The sequence below is a fragment of the Strongylocentrotus purpuratus genome, unplaced genomic scaffold (assembly GCF_000002235.5).
Source record: "Strongylocentrotus purpuratus isolate Spur 01 unplaced genomic scaffold, Spur_5.0 spur5_scaffold_9, whole genome shotgun sequence".
In the NCBI taxonomy this organism is placed as follows: Eukaryota; Metazoa; Echinodermata; class Echinoidea; order Camarodonta; family Strongylocentrotidae; genus Strongylocentrotus; species Strongylocentrotus purpuratus.
The window spans coordinates 11526917-11546005 of record NW_022145615.1 but is presented as its reverse complement, the minus strand read 5'-3'; the positions used below and the strand labels follow the sequence as shown (position 1 = coordinate 11546005).

At 35.5% G+C, this 19089-nt stretch overlaps 1 protein-coding gene across 4 annotated transcripts; it reads right to left on the bottom strand.

The window, feature by feature from the left end:
• Positions 1-1200: 1200 nt before the first annotated feature.
• Positions 1201-18880, bottom strand: LOC579664 (UDP-glucose 6-dehydrogenase). 4 transcript variants are annotated; one of them, XM_030976298.1, is made up of 11 exons: positions 18750-18880; positions 15398-15573; positions 13173-13310; positions 9858-10022; positions 8964-9161; positions 8219-8366; positions 7511-7605; positions 7143-7273; positions 5796-5932; positions 3653-3744; positions 1201-2795 (listed from the first exon to the last, which is right to left on the bottom strand). In XM_030976298.1, exons 2-11 carry the CDS (start codon positions 15560-15562, stop codon positions 2634-2636), a joined length of 1431 nt encoding a protein of 476 aa, XP_030832158.1. In that variant the 5' UTR covers positions 15563-15573; positions 18750-18880; the 3' UTR covers positions 1201-2633. The 4 variants fall into 4 exon arrangements, with proteins under 4 accessions (XP_030832158.1, XP_030832159.1, XP_030832156.1 ...); XM_030976299.1 differs by having other exon boundaries at positions 18755-18874; XM_030976296.1 differs by lacking the exon at positions 18750-18880 and adding an exon at positions 18465-18498.
• Between the last annotated feature and the right edge of the window lie 209 nt (positions 18881-19089).

The window sequence follows — 19089 nt, the reverse complement described above, 5'->3', positions numbered from 1 at the left end:
GCTTGCAGTACACATACACCTTTTTTTCTTCATAGATTTATCAACCATACAAGTACCATGACTAAAAACATTACATGTATATGACAGGTATTTCATTATTTTACAACATAACTTCAGCCGAAATGAACTACAGTGAGTATTTTATGCCATAAGTCAGTTTCATTACACCTACTCAATACAACAGTACTTAAATACCAATAACTAATCAAAACTTTATTGATATTAGAAATTCTTAACTGTATAACACATATTATACTTTGTTTCGACATGATTTCTATCAACTACCCTGAAATTATTAAAATATATATTGTTCTTACAAAAATATATCATAAGTCATCTCAACATTACTTGATTTGAGTTTCAATGCTCAACTTGATGGGGAGAAATGAAAGACCAAACTGGATTTTGATGTTATATTCAAATGATACTTAAACTATTGAAAGTACATGTACAGTGTAGCCCCCTCCCCCCCCCCCCTCCAAAAAAAAAAAAATGAAAAAGTTCTATTTACCTCTACATACCATAGTATAAATACATGTATATTACTGTACACTTTTATTTCAATCTTTTGCCCCTTTACTTTCAAAATCCAAAATCCATAATTTCTATTTTACATATTTTTTTTTTTTTCTTCTTATATAAAGGCTAAATATATTCCTATTACTATCCCAAAAAATTGTCTAGCATGTCAGGAAATTCAATCACACAAGTCATACAATGCTCTTTATTACTAAATAGTTTCAAAATCACCTTGTTAACTTCTTTTCAAAGAAAGCAGCATAGAAGAGTACAATCAAAAGGAGTACTAAAAGCAGAAGATTTAGAAAATAGTACAAAAATAAATAAATTATGCATCGAGGGGTCCTTTCGTTTCCAAAAAAATAGAAAAAGTATATCATAAAAAAATATGAAAAAATATGATACTATCAAATACCTGTTGAAGACATACATGTATTTAATCATTTAGAATGTCTTGTTACAAATGCAATGTAGGTTGATTTAATAGATAGAAAAAAAAAGCAATAAGCGAGATGTGAGGATACAGGCAGAGACAAAAAGAGAGACAAGGAGAAGAAGAGTGAGTGAGTGAGAGAGAGAGATAGTGAGAGAGAGACAAACATAAATGGAAACAAGGAGAAAGAGAGTGTGCATACATGTATGTGAGAGAGAGAGAGAGAGACAGACAGAGAAAACGCAGTGTTCAAGGTGATGTATATCCCATTTTAAATAAATTACATTTTAGTATAAAAACACAAATTCAAAATGGGATAAAAGGTATTGGAAATAACACCATAAATAATACATACACATTGTAACATCCATCTAATTTCTAAACATACACGTTCATGATTCAATTTGGTCTTCATTCAATAAATCATATTAAATTACCTTACACAAAGTGTGGAATGACAAAATTAATACTATTTTACTTTAATCTGTTCATATAGAGTTACTGCATACTCCCCCTTTAAATTCTACATAGCTGCATACGGCACTAATGTGTCATCTATTTGTCAGTAACAGGAACTGCTCAGTTTTCTTTAGAATAGTAGAAAAATGCAAGGAAATTTTATAGATAAGTGGGAGATATGATCAGGGAAATTGTTTTTGGAAGCTCTTTTTGTAGGAAAATAATGAGACATTTTGCCTCATTGAATAACCACAAGGATGCACTTGTAGCTACAACGTTTTACACATGTAGATGTATACTTTGTACATATTGTATGTACATGTACATGTCACAGACCTTTTATCCCACTATCAAAGTGTAGACAAATGTTAATAGATGGTAAGGCTTCGTGAGAAAGTCTTCTGCAAATAAATCTAGGATAGCTTATCAAATAAATTCTAGATTCATACTTTAAGAGAAATATTCACCCATTGTCATCTGCCCTTAAATTACATCAATAATTTTATAAATATATATATTTGCTAATTGCTACTAAAACATTCTTATCTTTCATATATTAAATTATTCATAGCTTAAAAGGCATATGAATACAAAACAAACAATGCTTAATTTGGTCACAAAAAGAAAAGAGATATATCTCTTTTGAAGCCATAGAGCACACACTTACAGCAACTTACAAACATAACAACAACATAATAATTGCTTTGAAATGCATAACATTTACACTGTATATCCCAAATTCACTAAAGTTACAAAATTAAATATACACGATTATTCTACAATGAAAATCTGGTTCATGTAAAACAAATGCAAAAATAGAAAAACACTCAAATTCCTGTCAAGGATATAACTTTATTGTTTCTTAATCTATACCAGTATCCCAAATTCCTTAAAGTTACAAAATTATTAAAAAATACATGATTATTCTACAATGAAGTATACATACATGTACTTGCACAGGAAACACATCTGCCAGAACTACAATTTGTTTGGTATAAAAAGAGAGTTGTATTGCATGATACAGTTATATAAAAGGCACACAACTAAACAAAATCTATACATTTGTAATAGAATAATGCCACATCTACTGAATACTGAACAGGACATGTTGTACTCTATGGAGTTAGAATGGATATAGAAGGTAATGAGTTTGTGCTGTTTGGCATTTTTCGTCAATAAGATATAAACACTTTATACCACAGAGAAAGGATAACAATCTCCTCTATGGAGTGACGGGTAGGATACCGTTCTTCCAGCTCTTACGACCTACGACCTCTACGTGGAAGCCGAGATTCTCGAGGAGGGAGCTGTCAAGGAGTCGTCTGCCGTCAAATGCGAAGGCAGGCTTGAGCATGTCTTTGTAGATACGTAGGTAGTCGTAATCCTGTTTATGATGCGGTTGTAAAAATATAAAATTATATTAAATAGAATTTCTGTCACATGCGAGTTATTGACAATTAAATACATGTGCACATTTGCATACCTCCTAGTCCAATATGCTACTTTCCAGGGAAAGTGTTAGAGCATAAATTTAAAGATAAAGTTGAGTTCTGGTCATGCGATTGCATCATGAAAGACACAGTGTGGAATCGATCAGAAAAGGTTGATCATCTAGCATATAAGTTTTGGTGTGTACTGCAAGGTTCTGGAATCATTGAAAATGATATGAAATTTGGCCCAGTCTTGGTAAAGTTACATCTACAAGCACTGTACACAGAAAGATGTATATGGGACTACACGAAAATGTGGCATAAAAATCTGTCCTGATTTGTATGCGGTTACATGCCATATTTAAAATATTAAGGCATTTGAGGAGCCATGCTTTTCAGGAAACATTTTAATCTGAGGTTCTTCTACACTTGCATATTAATAACAATGATAACGCTCACAAATTATTTTTTACCTCTTCCCAGAACCCACCCTTCTCTTTAAGGACTAAATATGACACCCTATATTTAATATGCATCTATGGGTCTACGATCATCAGTGAAATGAGGATTTCAATGATTTGTTTTTGTATGAATAACCCCACAATATAATCGTTGATTGGTATTTCATTGTCAGATATACATGAACAAACATAGAAAAACAAAACAAAAAAAAACGACAAGACAAACACTAAAAAGAAAACAAGACAAAACAAATTATCTTGGAATGAGATTCCTTTACCAGACACAAATAACTAAGAACAAAAGGTACATAGACAATGTAATTTGATCAAAAGTAAAGACGAAAGCCTACCTTGAATTCATCCCACTCTGTGCAAACCACAAATGCATGGGTTCCCTTCAGAGCCTCATAGGGATCTGAGTGTATGGTTACAAGCTTCTCAACTGAGATGGAAAAACAACAAAAGATAGAGACAGATCTTAGAAGGGTGAAAATAGTTGTTCAAATACTTCATCTACTCTCAATCCTTTCACAATTTAAAAAAAAAGAAAAATGCCAACAGAATGTACATGTACACTGTAATAACAGACTTCAATCTGCCACCATGCATGTTCTGGGACCTATCAAACATAAAATTAAGATATACTATTAAATTTTGCAAATACTAGAAAGATTTCAAACATAGTTTTTGTTCATAAAATATTATTCAATCTAAAAATAAATAATTTTAATCTCATTCTAAAGTAGCAGGTACTATGATTACAGAAAATTTTCATAGCATATACCCTGAATATCAGTAGATTTACAAGAGTAAAAAATTAATGGACCAAACCAGGTGTTAGCACCTAAAGGGCTATGCAACATTTTTTTTTAGGGCGAAGGCATGAACATCAGTACACACAATAATTCAGAATTGTTCTTCTCCCAGCCAAAAGCATGGTGATTATGCAAGATCAAACGTGGCAAAGCTTTGTCACACTTGCAGTCAAAGCTACAGTTGATTACTACCAGCCTAAAAGCTTAATCTAACTTTGCATACCAATACCAGTATTTTTTTGTTATAGGTATTTCAACTACATTGTGATTCAAATAATCGTTGTAAAGAAATTTTTGGGTTGCACCCAGTAGATAAAGATTGTGTGCTCGATCTTGTAAATTAACAACATGCCAGAGAAAATCTGGGAACCAGCAAACCTGCTGTCTACTGTTTGCCGGGCAGTGACACTCTACCACCAGGCCATCACTGGCAGTCATGGTAGACTGGAAACAAATACCTCGGCTCTTGTAACTCATTCTGACTCGACTTTAAACAAAAAAATTATTTTCAATTACAAGATCGAGCACATGATGTTTTTGTTCCTGCTGGGTGCAAGACAAAAATTTCTTTATAATCAATTGAAAATTCTCCCAGGAAGCCTAACATTCAAGACATTCAAATAAGATACACCTCTATTCCATAGTAGCTGCTATACATATATGTGTACAATTAGTACATGAAGATCATCATTCAAAATAAGATACACCTCTTTCTTAGCAGTCAGGTAAAAAAAAATAACCACCACCACCATAACGGCCCCTATACACAGCAATTATCATTAATTAAAGGGATTGGATATCTTTGCCTCAAGATCCTGGATTTAGCTCATGCTGCAATCATAATTATAAAAATTTAGGTCAGTCAGGAATCCCATTACTTTGTACAAGCCGATCGCTTGCCAGATTATCAAGATATTTATGATTGGAAATTGCACTTTCAAAAACTGTTTTCCCAACGTTTTTGATAGCACTAGCCTATCGGGGGAAATGAGTATGGTAAAACTAGTCACTCAAAGATCACATTTTTGGGCTTCAACACGTAGTGTCATCCATCTCGGATTTAACATTGTTAGATGATGCCTTTAAAGGACCCTTTCTCACCATTCTGCAACTCGTATAACCAATACACTAGCCATACAAACAGCATGGGGCTGATTTATGTCATAAAGTACATACATGTATACACTGTCAGAGCTGCCAACCTCCAGGACAGAAAATCAGTAATCACAAGGCTCAAAATCAGTAATTTCCTATGTGGCGCTATGAATCTATAAAAAACAGCACGCCAAAACTGCGCAGACGCATGCGCGCATCATTATCTGAAGTTTTGGTGATTTTACTCACACAAAGTTGCTAAATATTGATTTTCAGGTCACACAACACATAAGTTTTCCATGAAAAATTGGCTTCTATTAAGAGAATATTTGATACTTTTCCTTTTTTCTCAGCGAGTGTTGGATGGCCGCCATACTGCACAACACTCGCTACGATAAATCATATTTACGCCACAAAAAAAAATCTGTAATGTTTAGACAACATTCCGTACTGCCGTAATGATCGTTAATTTTAACTAGTTGGCAGCTCTGCACTGTCTTGACAGGTTCTGGTTAAAGCTATGCGCAATAGGTGACCCCAATAGTAACCATTATTGGAAATGTAGGATAGTTGTTATACTAACCTCTTTCAGGATCTGCTGATATACTGGGGTTGGTAAGCTCACACAAAATCTGAGCAGGCGCGACCTGAGGGTCGTAAATGCTGAGTTTGGCGCCCTCGTCCATCAGGAATTTACTGAGGTAGATGCTGGAAGACTCTCTGTGATGACATAAAGATAAGAAGAAAAATAAAGAAACCATCGAAACTAGATTACTAAGATCATCCATACGTTAATAAAGATGAATCAGTTTCTTTCTATTAAACTGGTTAGAGAAGTCGTGAAAGAATGGACAAAGAGGAGGCATGGACAAGAATTTAAACAAAAAGGCCTGATTTCTCGACAAACCTAGGTTTATGTGCGTTATATGAAGCGTTTCAACACATTTTTTTACAAACCTTGGTCTGTAAAAATACGTCGAAACGCGTGCACATAAACCTAGGTTTGTCGACAAACCTCCTTTGTGAATTTGGGCCAAAGTGATCTAATATTAGCATGAATAAAAGAAATGAAAGAACAAAATAGTGATGATCAAACATTTGGTCCAGCCAGATTGCTCCTAGCATCCTCCTGTCTTTATTCCATCAAAAAAAGGTTTCACTGCTTTAAAGGGTTGTCATTTTGTTTAAAACCAAGTTTAGGGTGAGATGTTTGGTCCAGGGCCCTGTTTCATAAAACTTGATATCAATAACAAGTTACAAGCTACTATTATAAGCCACTGAAATCATGGCATCTGATTGGCTGAAAGCAAATTTGTCATATAAATTTAGCATTTGTTATTAATAACAAGTTTTATGAAACAGGGCCCAGAGTTACAAATTTGACTTGTGTATGAAAATGACCATGGAGCAATTATGGTTAGATAATGTGCCAAACATCCCCAAAGAAAGGAAACAACGCATGTAAAGAATAAACATTTTAAAAAATAAAATAAAAAGAAAGATAGCCACTAACTTAAAGATGGAGGAGGGGGGGGGGGGGGGGGGAGGGGGTGATACATGCCTGCCAACATTAGAAAATAATGCAGCAGCAGTGTAACTGGCAATATGCGGTAAATCTGTACACAAAAAAAGCGAATACAAATTCGCTGCTCGATCATGCAGCCATTTAACGCATGCAATACGTGAACATTCAAATCGCGACACATGAAACAAGTTTAAATTGGCTTAAGCAACAACAACAAAAATTAAGAAAAATATTAAAAAAATAATACAACAAATAAATAAAAAATTGGTATTTCGAAAAATCAGAATATTCTGAATTTCAGGACCTAAAAATCCAGAAAATCAGAATATTACGGATTATTCGGAAGGGTTGGCAGGTTTGGTGATTATAATACCTGATAATCCTCGTTAGATAATGCATATTTACCTTGTGTCACCTGTATCTTTCTTGAAGGCAAAGCCAAGGATGGCTATCTTCTTGTCTGTCACCGTGTTGAACAGACAAGCGATGATCTTGTTGGCAAACCGCCTCCTCTGGTAATCATTCATGTCAATCACCTAAACACAAAGATGGAAAAGACAATCATTTGACAATTAAGTATTCCTGGTAGAACTATGTTACTTCTTTAAGCTGTGCTGTATCTTTAGTAAACAATAACACTTCTAGACTAATTGTTTATTTGCAAATGTTCATATATCACGTACCGCAATATACATGCTACATGTATGTATACAAGTACCTTCAAATAAGTCACTAGACAAGGATTAATTTTTTCTCATTCCATAAAGACTCACCTGCTGCCAGTATTGTGCCACTTCTGGTATATTGCAGGCTTCACAGAGGTACACAAGATTTAAAACATCCTTCTGGAAACAGCTACCCCCGAAACCTGATGAGAAAGTACGAGAATCATGTCAAAATTGCAAAGGATTACAGATTATTTGCAGTGAAGATGCCTAATGTCAGCAGTGTTTACATTTATGCGACAGTGCTATCATCGGTGCATTACACAATACATATTAGAAGCATACATGTAGAAGCTGGCAAAGAGTGGAATTAAATGAGGTGAAGACAGAGTTTGAATAAACAATCTGAGAGAGAAGAATGAAGGGACCAGGAAAAAGAGTTGGGTGTAAAGGTAGAGGAAGAATGAACCATAAGAGAGAGAGAGAGAGAGAGAGAGAGAGGAGAGAGAGGGCGGTTTCAAGGCTACGTGCATTTATATTCTGTTTTGAATTATTTACATAATCAAAGAACAAAAATTCAAAATATAAAATCAAATCAATGACATGGAGAGAGAGAGAGAGAGAGAGAGAGAGAGAAAGAGAGAGAGAGAGAGAGAGAGAGGGGAGCAACCTCCTAATCCAACATTCAACAAAAAATACAACGATGAAATGGTAAAGTGTACCCCTCATTACTATCAATTTAGCTACATCAAAAGAAAATGATAAAATCATGTGTGTATCAAAAAAAAAAAAAAAAAGCATTTAAAGTTCTCTTACCTAAACTTGCTTGGAGGAACTTTGGTCCTAGCCTAGAGTCCATACCGATGGCATGTGCTACCTCGCTCACGTCAGCGCCCGTTGCCTCACATACTGCACTGATCGAGTTGATGCTGGAAATTCTCTGAGCTAAGAATGCATTGGCAGCCTACAAAGTTCAACAAAAATTTATCAAAGGAAATGGTTGGCTCTGGTAACAATGAAAAGCGTTATTCTTACTTAATCAAATAAAAGTATTTTTAAAAAGTTGAGACAAAAAAATGAAAGTACACTCTACGGATGAAAAACATGACATTTCTGTAAAACTGGATAACAGCTGAAAAAATGTAAAGATTAAGATATTTAGTCTTGGGGATATTTTTCAAATTTCAGAGTTTTCTGGTAGGTTTCACTTGTCTAAACATCCCTGAAAAACTGTATGCAACATTACCAATTACATGAAAGCTTTATTAAAAAAAATAATCTTAATCTGGCTGGTAATTTACCATTGAAGATGATGGCATTGTGCACCATCTTCAGTGGACAAAGGCATAAATGAGGATTTTAAAATCATTATCATTTTTTCTAAAACAGATTTATGCAAATACAATAGCCCATATAACCTCTTATTATCTACAGGCTATGCGTACATGGAGGGTTACATACTTTCCCAATGTATATCTCCTATATCACTATCACAGAACAAAGAGCATGTTCTAGTCTACCATCCCATTGGCAGGATACGTTTTTGAGCTGTTGAACCTACCAACTTGGAGAGTTCCGAAGACCACGTATTTGTCTTGATGATACGATCCTTTGGTACCCAGTTCACATAGATGGATGCAAGTTCATCAATGGCCTTTAGTCCGCTGTGAGAAGTATCCCCTCCTATGAGTACCCTGTCTGGTTCCAATAAATCCTTGATGGCCGACCCCTCTGCTAGGAACTCTGGATTGGACAGCACCTGGGATAACAAAAAATCAGGAACAATTTCAAATAAGGCCTAAAAAAAAAGATGTTGTATTGCCCTTTGCGACCGGCCCAAAAATCTTGAAATCTACAGTCTGCTTTTTAATTTTTAATTTAAAAAAAAAAAGAGAAGATTTAATATAAAAAATTTACTGGTATTAAGGCATTTAAAAATGAGAAATAAAAGCCCAAAGAAGGAGTAAAAAAAAAAAAATTCTGACTGACCTACCCATGTTTTGGCACCTAAAGGGCAATACAACACCTTTTTTTTTAAAGGCCAAATGCTACAATAGGTAGTGATGAAAACACACAAAAGCACATAGTAATTTCTTTCAAGGGGGAAAATAGATAATAGTATAAAGAATAAAAAAATATCAAAACCAAAATAAAATAAAATGAATCTAGAAATGCCTCTAAGGAAAGACAGCTATCCTTCAAGAACATGTACATGTACATATCGACGGAATAAGATAGAAAGTCCTTGATGCTATTTCCTGTAAAATCTGATTAAGAACAACATCCACAACAGCAGCAACAACAGCAACATAAACAACAACTATATCAAGATCATCAACAACAACAAATCAAGGAGAGTGATATGTATATATATACTGTATATATATATATATACAAAAATATATCTAAGTAGTGGAAACAAAGGAAGAAGTTGGGAGATAAAAGTATTGAATACCTCATATCTGCAGCCTGGCTTGGTATTTGCTGTGAGTATTCTCTGTATACTCTGTGCAGCTTTGACTGGTACTGTGCTCTTTTCAACCACTATCTTATCCGAGGTAGCTACATCAGCAATACGACGTGCTGCTGCCTCAATGTACTTCAGGTCTGCTGCTCTGCCCTAGATATAACATCATTGGGGAAAATTAGAGTACGGTCATGACTTTAAGGCATCGTTTAACAATGTTAAATCTGAGATGCATGGCCCTACGTGTTATCAGTGTCTGTAATATGGTGTAATATTGAACCCCTAAAAGAATTGCGCTTCAAAATGATCATGAAGTGCCTCAAAAAAGTAAAAATCTTTGAGTGACCGGTTTTACCATACGCATTTCCCCAATAGACTGTAGTGTTATAACGACCAGAAAATGAAAAACTAAATTTTGATTTCCAATCATAAATATCTTGATAATCAGACAGGCGATCGACCTGTAAACGTACCGTAATTAACGGTGTATTAACCGCACCTTTTTGCCGCCGAAAAAAAATTCAAAGTCGGGGGTGCGGTTTATACACGGTACACCCGACTTGGCGCTATGCCTGGCAATGTCTCCCAGCTCAGTAATCGGTGTGTTGATTCACCACTCGGAAACTAGAACAACACTCAAATTTGTCTGTCATCTTGGTTTGAAAGTAATCTTTCTGATAGATTTCAATATGTAGTTGATAAAAATAATTCCTCCAATTTTTCTTCTATTACACGGCATACCACAAGGTACCACTAGGTCCTCTACTGTTTTTTAAGGGCGAAAAAGAGGGGTGCGGTTAATACACGAGGGCGGTTTATACAACGTTAATTACGGTAATGTCATTCCTGACTGACCTAAAGGATTATAATTATGATTGTGACCAAACACTACATGCATAATATACCGAATCCTAACCCCAAATCTAATTGCAACCCTTATCCTACATGTATATCTTTGAAGATATGGCAATTGACGCCAGAGCATACATGCCTGTATGTCGGAGCAATAAAATATAACATAGTAAAGTAGACACGTCCATGGGGGGAATAGATATTGTATGATAAACAACCTGGTAATCCTGTTTTCTTCTTTTTGGAGTCGTATCAGCTGTCATATTTAAAAACGGATTATTTGGAGGTCATTCAATATTCATTATAGAAACATAAAAAAGTTACACAGCTAAGAACTGCAAGGTGTTGTCTTTAAGATCGGGCATCCTATTGCAAATTGTGACATCATTCCTAGGGAAATTCACCACTTCAACACAAAACTACACTCCACTTGTGTTTAGATGTACATTAGTATCGAGGTTGCATTAATTGACTGATGCAAACAAAATAATCAAGTCATATTCAGAAAACTGGAAATTTATGGAGAATTCTGGAGTATTAATAAAAAAAAAAACCTGTTGAAAAGCAATAAATTAAGAAGGAATTTACTCCCATACCTACATGTAAGTGTACTCATCATCAAAATTAGAGTATCAGATGGCATTTGCTCTCTTTGCTTCTCAAAATTCAAACAATTAATGACCCAAGATAACTTTTCCCCTTACCTATTATTAATAAGTCTATCAGAAAAAGTAAATAACTACTAAAAACTATGACATTTGCATTCTACTCAAGAGTAGACCATAGGTTTAGATTACCAAATAAATAGACACTGTGCCATTCCTTTACCAACCCTTAGTCAATATTGACATCTCTTGGTTCTATACACTACCCTTCCCTGCACATGTACCAGGTAAGAGTAAAAGAGAGTTATACCGTTTAATGTACTAAGATACCGGCAAGATTGTGAATCTTGGATTTAACGTACCAGTACATGTAGGCTACTTATTGAAGCTTTGAATTGGATAAAAGACCCTATCCGATCAATGGAAAGCTGAATGAATGTAGAATACAATTATATAAAGGAATACAAAATATTCTCCCATTCAGTATTGCACAAAAGCAATTTTAAAACAATGTTTTCCGTACCTCTACAAGTTACTGGTCAATAGGGGTAAAATTTGCCACAATTATGGTGACGACATAACATGTCGACCTGATCCGCTCGCCTATATAGCTGAGGCGATAAACCGTGATTTATCAATGCAAAGTCATCGTGAATATGCGCACTCCACATAAAATGTTGTTATCAAGTTGACAGTTCGTTTTGAGGTCGCCAAGTTTGTATTTTCAAATCTATAGATTTTGAGTTTGCAGAGAACTGGTCCTCCTCTGACAGAAACTAAAATATAATTTATTAGATATTATTGTAATCTATGGCCTATCTAAGCTTTCCATTGATATATAATTCATCCATTTCATTTTTTCACTTCCGACAGGGTCTTTAAGCTTATAAATAATTCTCTTGTAAAATTAATGTCTGTATGCATTTGGTAGCTTTCTGGTCATATACCAAATTTATTGTTGAACTGCAGATATGCCATCAATTATAATCAATTCCATTTCTACAACCCCCCCCCCCCCCCCCCTGTAATTCTTTTCCTTAAAGGTAAAGGCCAGTTTTGGAAACCCCCAACCCCCCTTCCAAAAAATTAAATTGAAGTTCTTTTTACCAATCATGTGAAAGTTTTTGCCAGGAAACCACCTACTAATTAATATATTTGGTAAATCATCATACATTATCTATCCACCGTGAAGAGATATCGCATAGTCCCATATGTACATCTTTCTGTGTACAGTGCTTGTAACTTTACCAGGACTGGGCCAAATTTCTTATCATTTTGATGATTCAAGAAACTTGCAGTACACACCAATACTTACTTGCTAGATGATCAACCTTTTCTGATCGATTCCACAATGTTTCTTTCACAAAGCAATCGCACGACCAGAACTGGTCTATACCTTTAAGCTGTACATACACATATCACATGGTATACCGGTATTCAGTTATTTATAGTCTAATCTTTCAATTTAAATGAAATAATAGGTAGGGCTAAATTGTTGTGTACAGTACCGATAAGAGAAAAAAATTCCCTCGATTGACAACATAGAAATGAAGAAAGAAACAAGAGCTCCAAATTTACATTTGTAATATTCCTAAAAGTTCAACTAATCTTCAATCTAGAACAATCTGTAAAGATCTTATTCGTCTGAATTCTCCACTTTTTTACTGACAAGTTCCAAAATTGTCAACTTTTACACAAGTAAATTCAGATAAACTTCCTCCATGATGGTCTTAGTTAAGACTATTACTATTCCCAGATAACCTACCATGTATACCATGTGCAGAGTTCTAATTCAAAATAATTTCTCTCTTGCTACAGAATATAATGTGGATGGTGTTAGTCTTACCTTGCCTAATCCAAATGTCTTCGTAGGAGTGTTGACCGAAATGAATATGAGATCAGCCTCTTGGATTGCAGAATCAACATCGGTTGAGAAGAAAAGGTTTCTTCCCCTGCATTCTCTTACAACCTTCTCCAAACTTGGCTATCATTCAAAAGGAAGGGAGTTAAGATCACGATGCAAGTTTTAGGTCAGTTCATTCTTTATTAATTTTCAGTTTAAAACAAAAAGGATATGATGTTTAAGTGAAAGTGCTTATTTTATATGGCTACACATGTATGGAATTTTTCTTACCGGTACCTATTTTTTAAAATTACTGTTACAATACGGTTTATTCTTAAGGTATAAAGCTTACAATCTTCTGAGAGGATTATTGATCAATCTCTATGACTCTTTAATAGATTGATCAATAACCTTGGACATTCTGAGAATGAGAAGATATAAACTTCATCTATCAAGAATAAATTGTATTGTCACAATCATTTCATGAAAAGAGTTGAACAAAAAATATTCCATCTTTAAGGGCAACAGAGTTATTCAGCGACACACCTTATTGTTGGTTTCAGATATTTTTGCAATTATTTTCAAATGAATAAAAAAGATACATTGTGATGGCTTCATTGAGTTTTCAGTTTTCATTTTTTTATGTTAGTACCCTGGGCAGCGTCTCACGAAACCGTCATAAGTACAAGTTCACCGACATCCCATTGACACGCGTGTATTAAGTTTAACACACGTTTCAATGGGATGTCGGTGAACTTGTACTTATGACGGTTTCGAGAAACGCTGCCCTGAATAATGAACACTTTAAAGGTAAAGACCAGTATTGGAAACGCCCCAATTTCAAAAAATGAAATGCAAGCTCTTATTACCAATCATGTGAAAGAATATGTTTTGAATAATACATGATGATAAAAATGTTGACGGGAAACCGCCTACTAATTGATATATTTGGTAAATTAGTGTATCTCTCGCCTGTTGAGAGATACAAATGCATGTGTCACGCACGTGTGTGAAGTCCCATATATACATCTTTCAGTGTACAGTAATTCTAACTTTATGAAGACTTGGCCAAATTTCTTATCATTTTGATGATTCCAGAACCTTGCAGTACTTCTATGCTAGATGATCAACCTTTTCTGATCGATTTCACAATGTTTCTTTCACAATGCAGTCGCATGACCATAACTGGTCTTTAGCTTTAAAACTGCCCCATCAACATCGGCCTAAACCTGTCAAGAATGCATAAAAACATGTTGAGGGTACCAGCATAATCAAAGCTCCATTACTCTACATTCTCGTCACTTTGATATGTCATGCCACGTTAGCTGGTTAATATCGACTTGGCACATTTGCTGGCATGCCACATTTACAAAAAGAATCTATAGACAATAGAGAAATAGACCATGCACATAGAAAAGTACATGTAGCGTAGGCCTACATATTAGTTACAATCCGTGCATGCGCTTTACGACTGGACTGGTCTCAGCCTCATTTGCCCAGAAGGGCCCTTCTGATTGGCTATCGCTGGCTGCCATTTGTTCAACATTATAAGATATTAGTACGCGGAGAAAGCTTGCGATTTTTCGTTTAATCTGATTCCAAACTCATGATATCCCAGTCAAACCTTGATTTTGTACAATTTGTTTACACATCATTAAAAAGCTAAGTTGTAGTACTTGTTTTTTGTAAAATTCTAGTTTGCGTCATATTTAACTGGTACAAACACGCAAGTTGTACTGAAAAGTTCATCGATTTGTCTATTGTATAGGTGTATTTGTGTACCTATGCCTAGTGTGCGTCAGTTATGTGTCAAGTGCGTCACCAGTATAAAGCATGACATATCAGGGTGTTTTGTACGATTTTGTATGGTCAACATCATTGCCTTGCTTACATGTATATGGGCCCTCTCTCACTTAAAATAAAAACCACTCGAGCGGTCAGCCAATGGGAGCGCATTAACTTGCTGTACGCCACTCAGTGCGTAAAGTGCTAAGTGCCATGATGCAATAACACAAGGCCTAGCGAATCCTACATGGTAATAACTGGATAGAGTTTGTATTTACGAGCACACAGAATTATAAACAATATATAACAGATTTTTAAAATAGTTAACATCTTGTTCTTGAAGATAAAGAGAACAGACAAACATCATTTCATTTGAAAGATTTCCACATCAAAATTAAACTAAAAGATTAAGAATGCTGTATGTTTTCTTTGTATGAGCTTACCTCATAGATAGGCAGCTTGAAATCAGAGGAATTCCATGCATCTATCCGAGCTTGGCTGAGGTCGACGACAGTGACAGTGACCTCAGGACATTTGAGGGCAATCACCGAGCATGTGGGACCTCCAACATACCCTGCCCCCATGCAACATATCTTCTTTATCACCATATTATTTCTATCTGTAGCAGGGAAAAGCAACAAAAGGAAGAAGAACGAAATAAAGATTTAAAAAAAAATGAAACATCTTGTCATATACATGTATACAACACACCTTATTTCCTTAAGTTCATTATCATCGTGAAGATGTTGTGGTCGAGTGGATACATTACCGATAAAAGATAAAAGAGATTGTAAAATCTGTGGCGAGACATCTATTACAGTAGTCTAGATCTAGTACTACACTCACTCCAGCAAAGCATAGAGAGTCAATCATGGGTGTCGATCCTTACGTAATACCTATTCATCAGGGGGGGATGAATGAATAGATAATCCCCCTTACATGAATAGGTATCAGTTACAGATCGACACCCATGGAGTCAATGCTAATGCGTATTGACCTCTAGCACTGCACTACGTGTTAATAGGCAGCATTTGAATACATGAATAGTCAATACACTCATAACACACAAATGTACATAATCATTCCGATGCGGCTGATCGGCAAGTTTGACAGTAGACTTACAATTTGAATTTTTAAATTATTCTTTCTAACATCGGTAAGTTAAAAAAATTGCATTTTACTGCTATTTAGGTACCGGTATCATAAATTGCCACTAAAGGACCGATTTTGAGTGAAATCAGTTGAGTTTTGTACAGTGGTGTTTGAAATGTTGAGAATCAATAGCACAGCTTTTACTACACAGCCAGGATAGTAATGCAGCTATGTGTGACTTAGACAGAAATAACCGTCTGATATGGGTCATTTCTTTAATAAAACTAACATTTGTTGACATACCCCAATAGAGACGGTACTCCAGGTCTCGCACCGTGGGGGTAATCTAGAGCAATTCTGAACATCTTTTTGTAATGTTGGCTCCCGACATTTTCTCCCCCGATTCTTTATTTAGATCTAATTTTTTTATTTCTAAATCAGATATAAAATAGGTTTTATATTTTTCTCCTAATTACAGTTATCAAAATTTAATAACCTATTATAAAAATGCGAAATTTACAGACTTACTTATATGAGTTATCCAATTTTTATCTCAAAACCGTGAAACAGTACGTTCATGCACTCGAATTAGTAATTACATGTACATGACCCCGCGGCCGATATATTTCCGGGTCAACCTACCAAAACATCGCGAATGGCCAGTCAGAGCACTCGTTTAGTATTGCATTTATGAATATTCATATATCGCTGGGTCAAGCCGGGCTGACTCGTATGTATACATGTAGCTACTGGACGTTCGAAAAGAAAAATGAATATTCATCAACTAAAACCAAGCTATCGTAAGTCAAATAAGCTAAAGCTATATATATGTTATTTTTAATTTTTTAATATAGACTCTAATTACCGGTATTGTAATATTGCAGCATTTATGAGGATGTAAAGAGTGAAAATCTTGTTGCATATCTCATTTATCGCGGTCCAGCCAAACCGAACCATTTGTTCCGTACAGTCCCCATAGGACGAACTTCAGTCTCTATAATCGGAGGTCTAGTGAAGCCAGACGTACATGTAGTCTCAGTGGAACAACCGACGATATAGAATGAGAGACTGAAGTTTTTGGTCTACGGTATGTGTGACTACACTTGAACTTTGAAGATGTTTTGATTTGTTGAAAGTAGATGCAAATGCGCGGTAAAAGTAGAATTACATGTAGAGTAAGACCGCCAAACTTTCGGACAAAAATTACTTCAACGGCTAGAACGCAAAATATGAGCCTAGCTCAGGCGGGTAACTTGCATGCATTCGATACTACTACTAACCGATATCGTTAGTACATACAGAAAGTTTGGGCAGGTTGCTGTCTGCAAAACTCACAACAAACATCGAATTCAGAGACAGATTTCAGGTTACCTAGATTTTCACAGTCCGTTAACAGGGGAGTTAAGGTGTAGAGACTCCAATATATCGATTACCAGTACAAACAAAATCCTTGGCATGTTTCAGGTGGTTTCTGCCAAAATTATGGGAGCTTATGAGATACTTTTTCACTCTATCGCGGAAAGTTTCTAATGGCGGCCGTTACCACAGAGCTAGGGGTATAGATAGACTCCCCTACCGGAAGATGGCGCTCTTCCAAGCTTCAGACAGGCAACATTGAGTGTCATTTTGACTACGAAAAAATAGCGCTTTCGTAAGATTTTAGCACCAAAATATTGTGTGAGTGTTGTGAAAAACACCTTTATTATAGTTCTACCTAACTTAAATTACCCAAAACGAGAAAATAATACTTTTTTCATGAAATCAACGCAGTCAAACTTACCCCCGTCTTACGATTTTTGATCGTTTCCAAACCTCCGATGAATGCGTATTATCCCCACTTTAGCGCGCGCGCTATACATGCGCTACACATGAACGTCCGAAGCTTGGAATGAAAACACGTTCGGCGGGTAAGTAAATAATTCTAGTTTTCCATTTCCTTTACTAATTTTCTTTTACATGACATAAATGAACAGTATTTGCACAATATTAATAGTATATTTGGTCTTTCAATATTTCAAAAAGAATTTAATGTTTTCCCCCGTTATGTCTTAAGTGTCCGAAGTTTGGCAGTCTTCCTCTACTAGGCTATGCCATCAGCGTTGCTATCCAACAACCAAATATTATTTTGAAGTAGTCTAGATCTAGACTCTAGACCTGTCCCAAGTCTCTAGAGACTAGATTTAAGATTGTCTGAAAACTTCTGTTTTTTTTAAGTCTGGAAGTGGAACTCATTTCCATTGGAATCGTGATCAAGATCAGGACAGGATATTAAAATTCAGTGACTGATAAGTGATATTGATCTAGATTCTAGAGTATCTAAATAAAGTTATTTTAACAGCTTTATCATGCACACAATCACACATTCAAAGGTCAATACACAAGGATTCCTAGCCCTCATCCTCCCTTACTGTACATCACCATAGTCTACGCCATCCATAGTCTATAGGCCTAGTGATAGTTCCTTAGTGGCATTGACAGGGACTACACTCAACCACACACATCTGCCTGCCCCAGCTCAGGCGCCTACCACTTTACCAGCCAATCCAGCCGCCTGAGATACGGGTCTGAGCTCATTCAAATGTCCCTGCGATAAATGTCCACGTAGACCCTAGTAGATCTATGCAGTTGACGAATATAATCTTCAATTTACAATTAACAATAAAAAACAAAAATAAAGAAAGCTTTTAAGACAGTGGAACTTACCTTACTTGATCTTGAATTATGTATAATGACGAGTACTATGTATCGTACGTTGTAAACAAAAATGAATAATTTCTGGATGGCTTTCAGATTTGTGTTCTACACCACACGATCTTTCACATTATAAATGACATTTGTTATGCATGATCAATCTCTGTACTATACTGTACATGTGGCACAGTGTGGGCGGAGCAACTAGCGACCAATAAGATTTCGGTCGTAGTTAGCGCGAAAAAAATATCTCTATGGAAAAAACACACAATAGATGTGTTGTTGTGTTTTGGTTTATTGGCGATTAGTCAGTAATTTACTTTACTTAATTTACTTTACTTATTTAATTTAC

Bases quoted from the DNA above. Each gene is read 5' to 3' on its own strand.
- LOC579664 (XM_030976296.1), bottom strand. The intron at 9,162-9,857 runs GTATTCAATACT...TTGTTATCCCAG, and splicing joins AGCCAGGCTGCAGATATGAG to GTGCTGTCCAATCCAGAGTT. The intron at 7,606-8,218 runs GTAAGAGAACTT...CTTTCTCATCAG, and splicing joins GTTCCTCCAAGCAAGTTTAG to GTTTCGGGGGTAGCTGTTTC.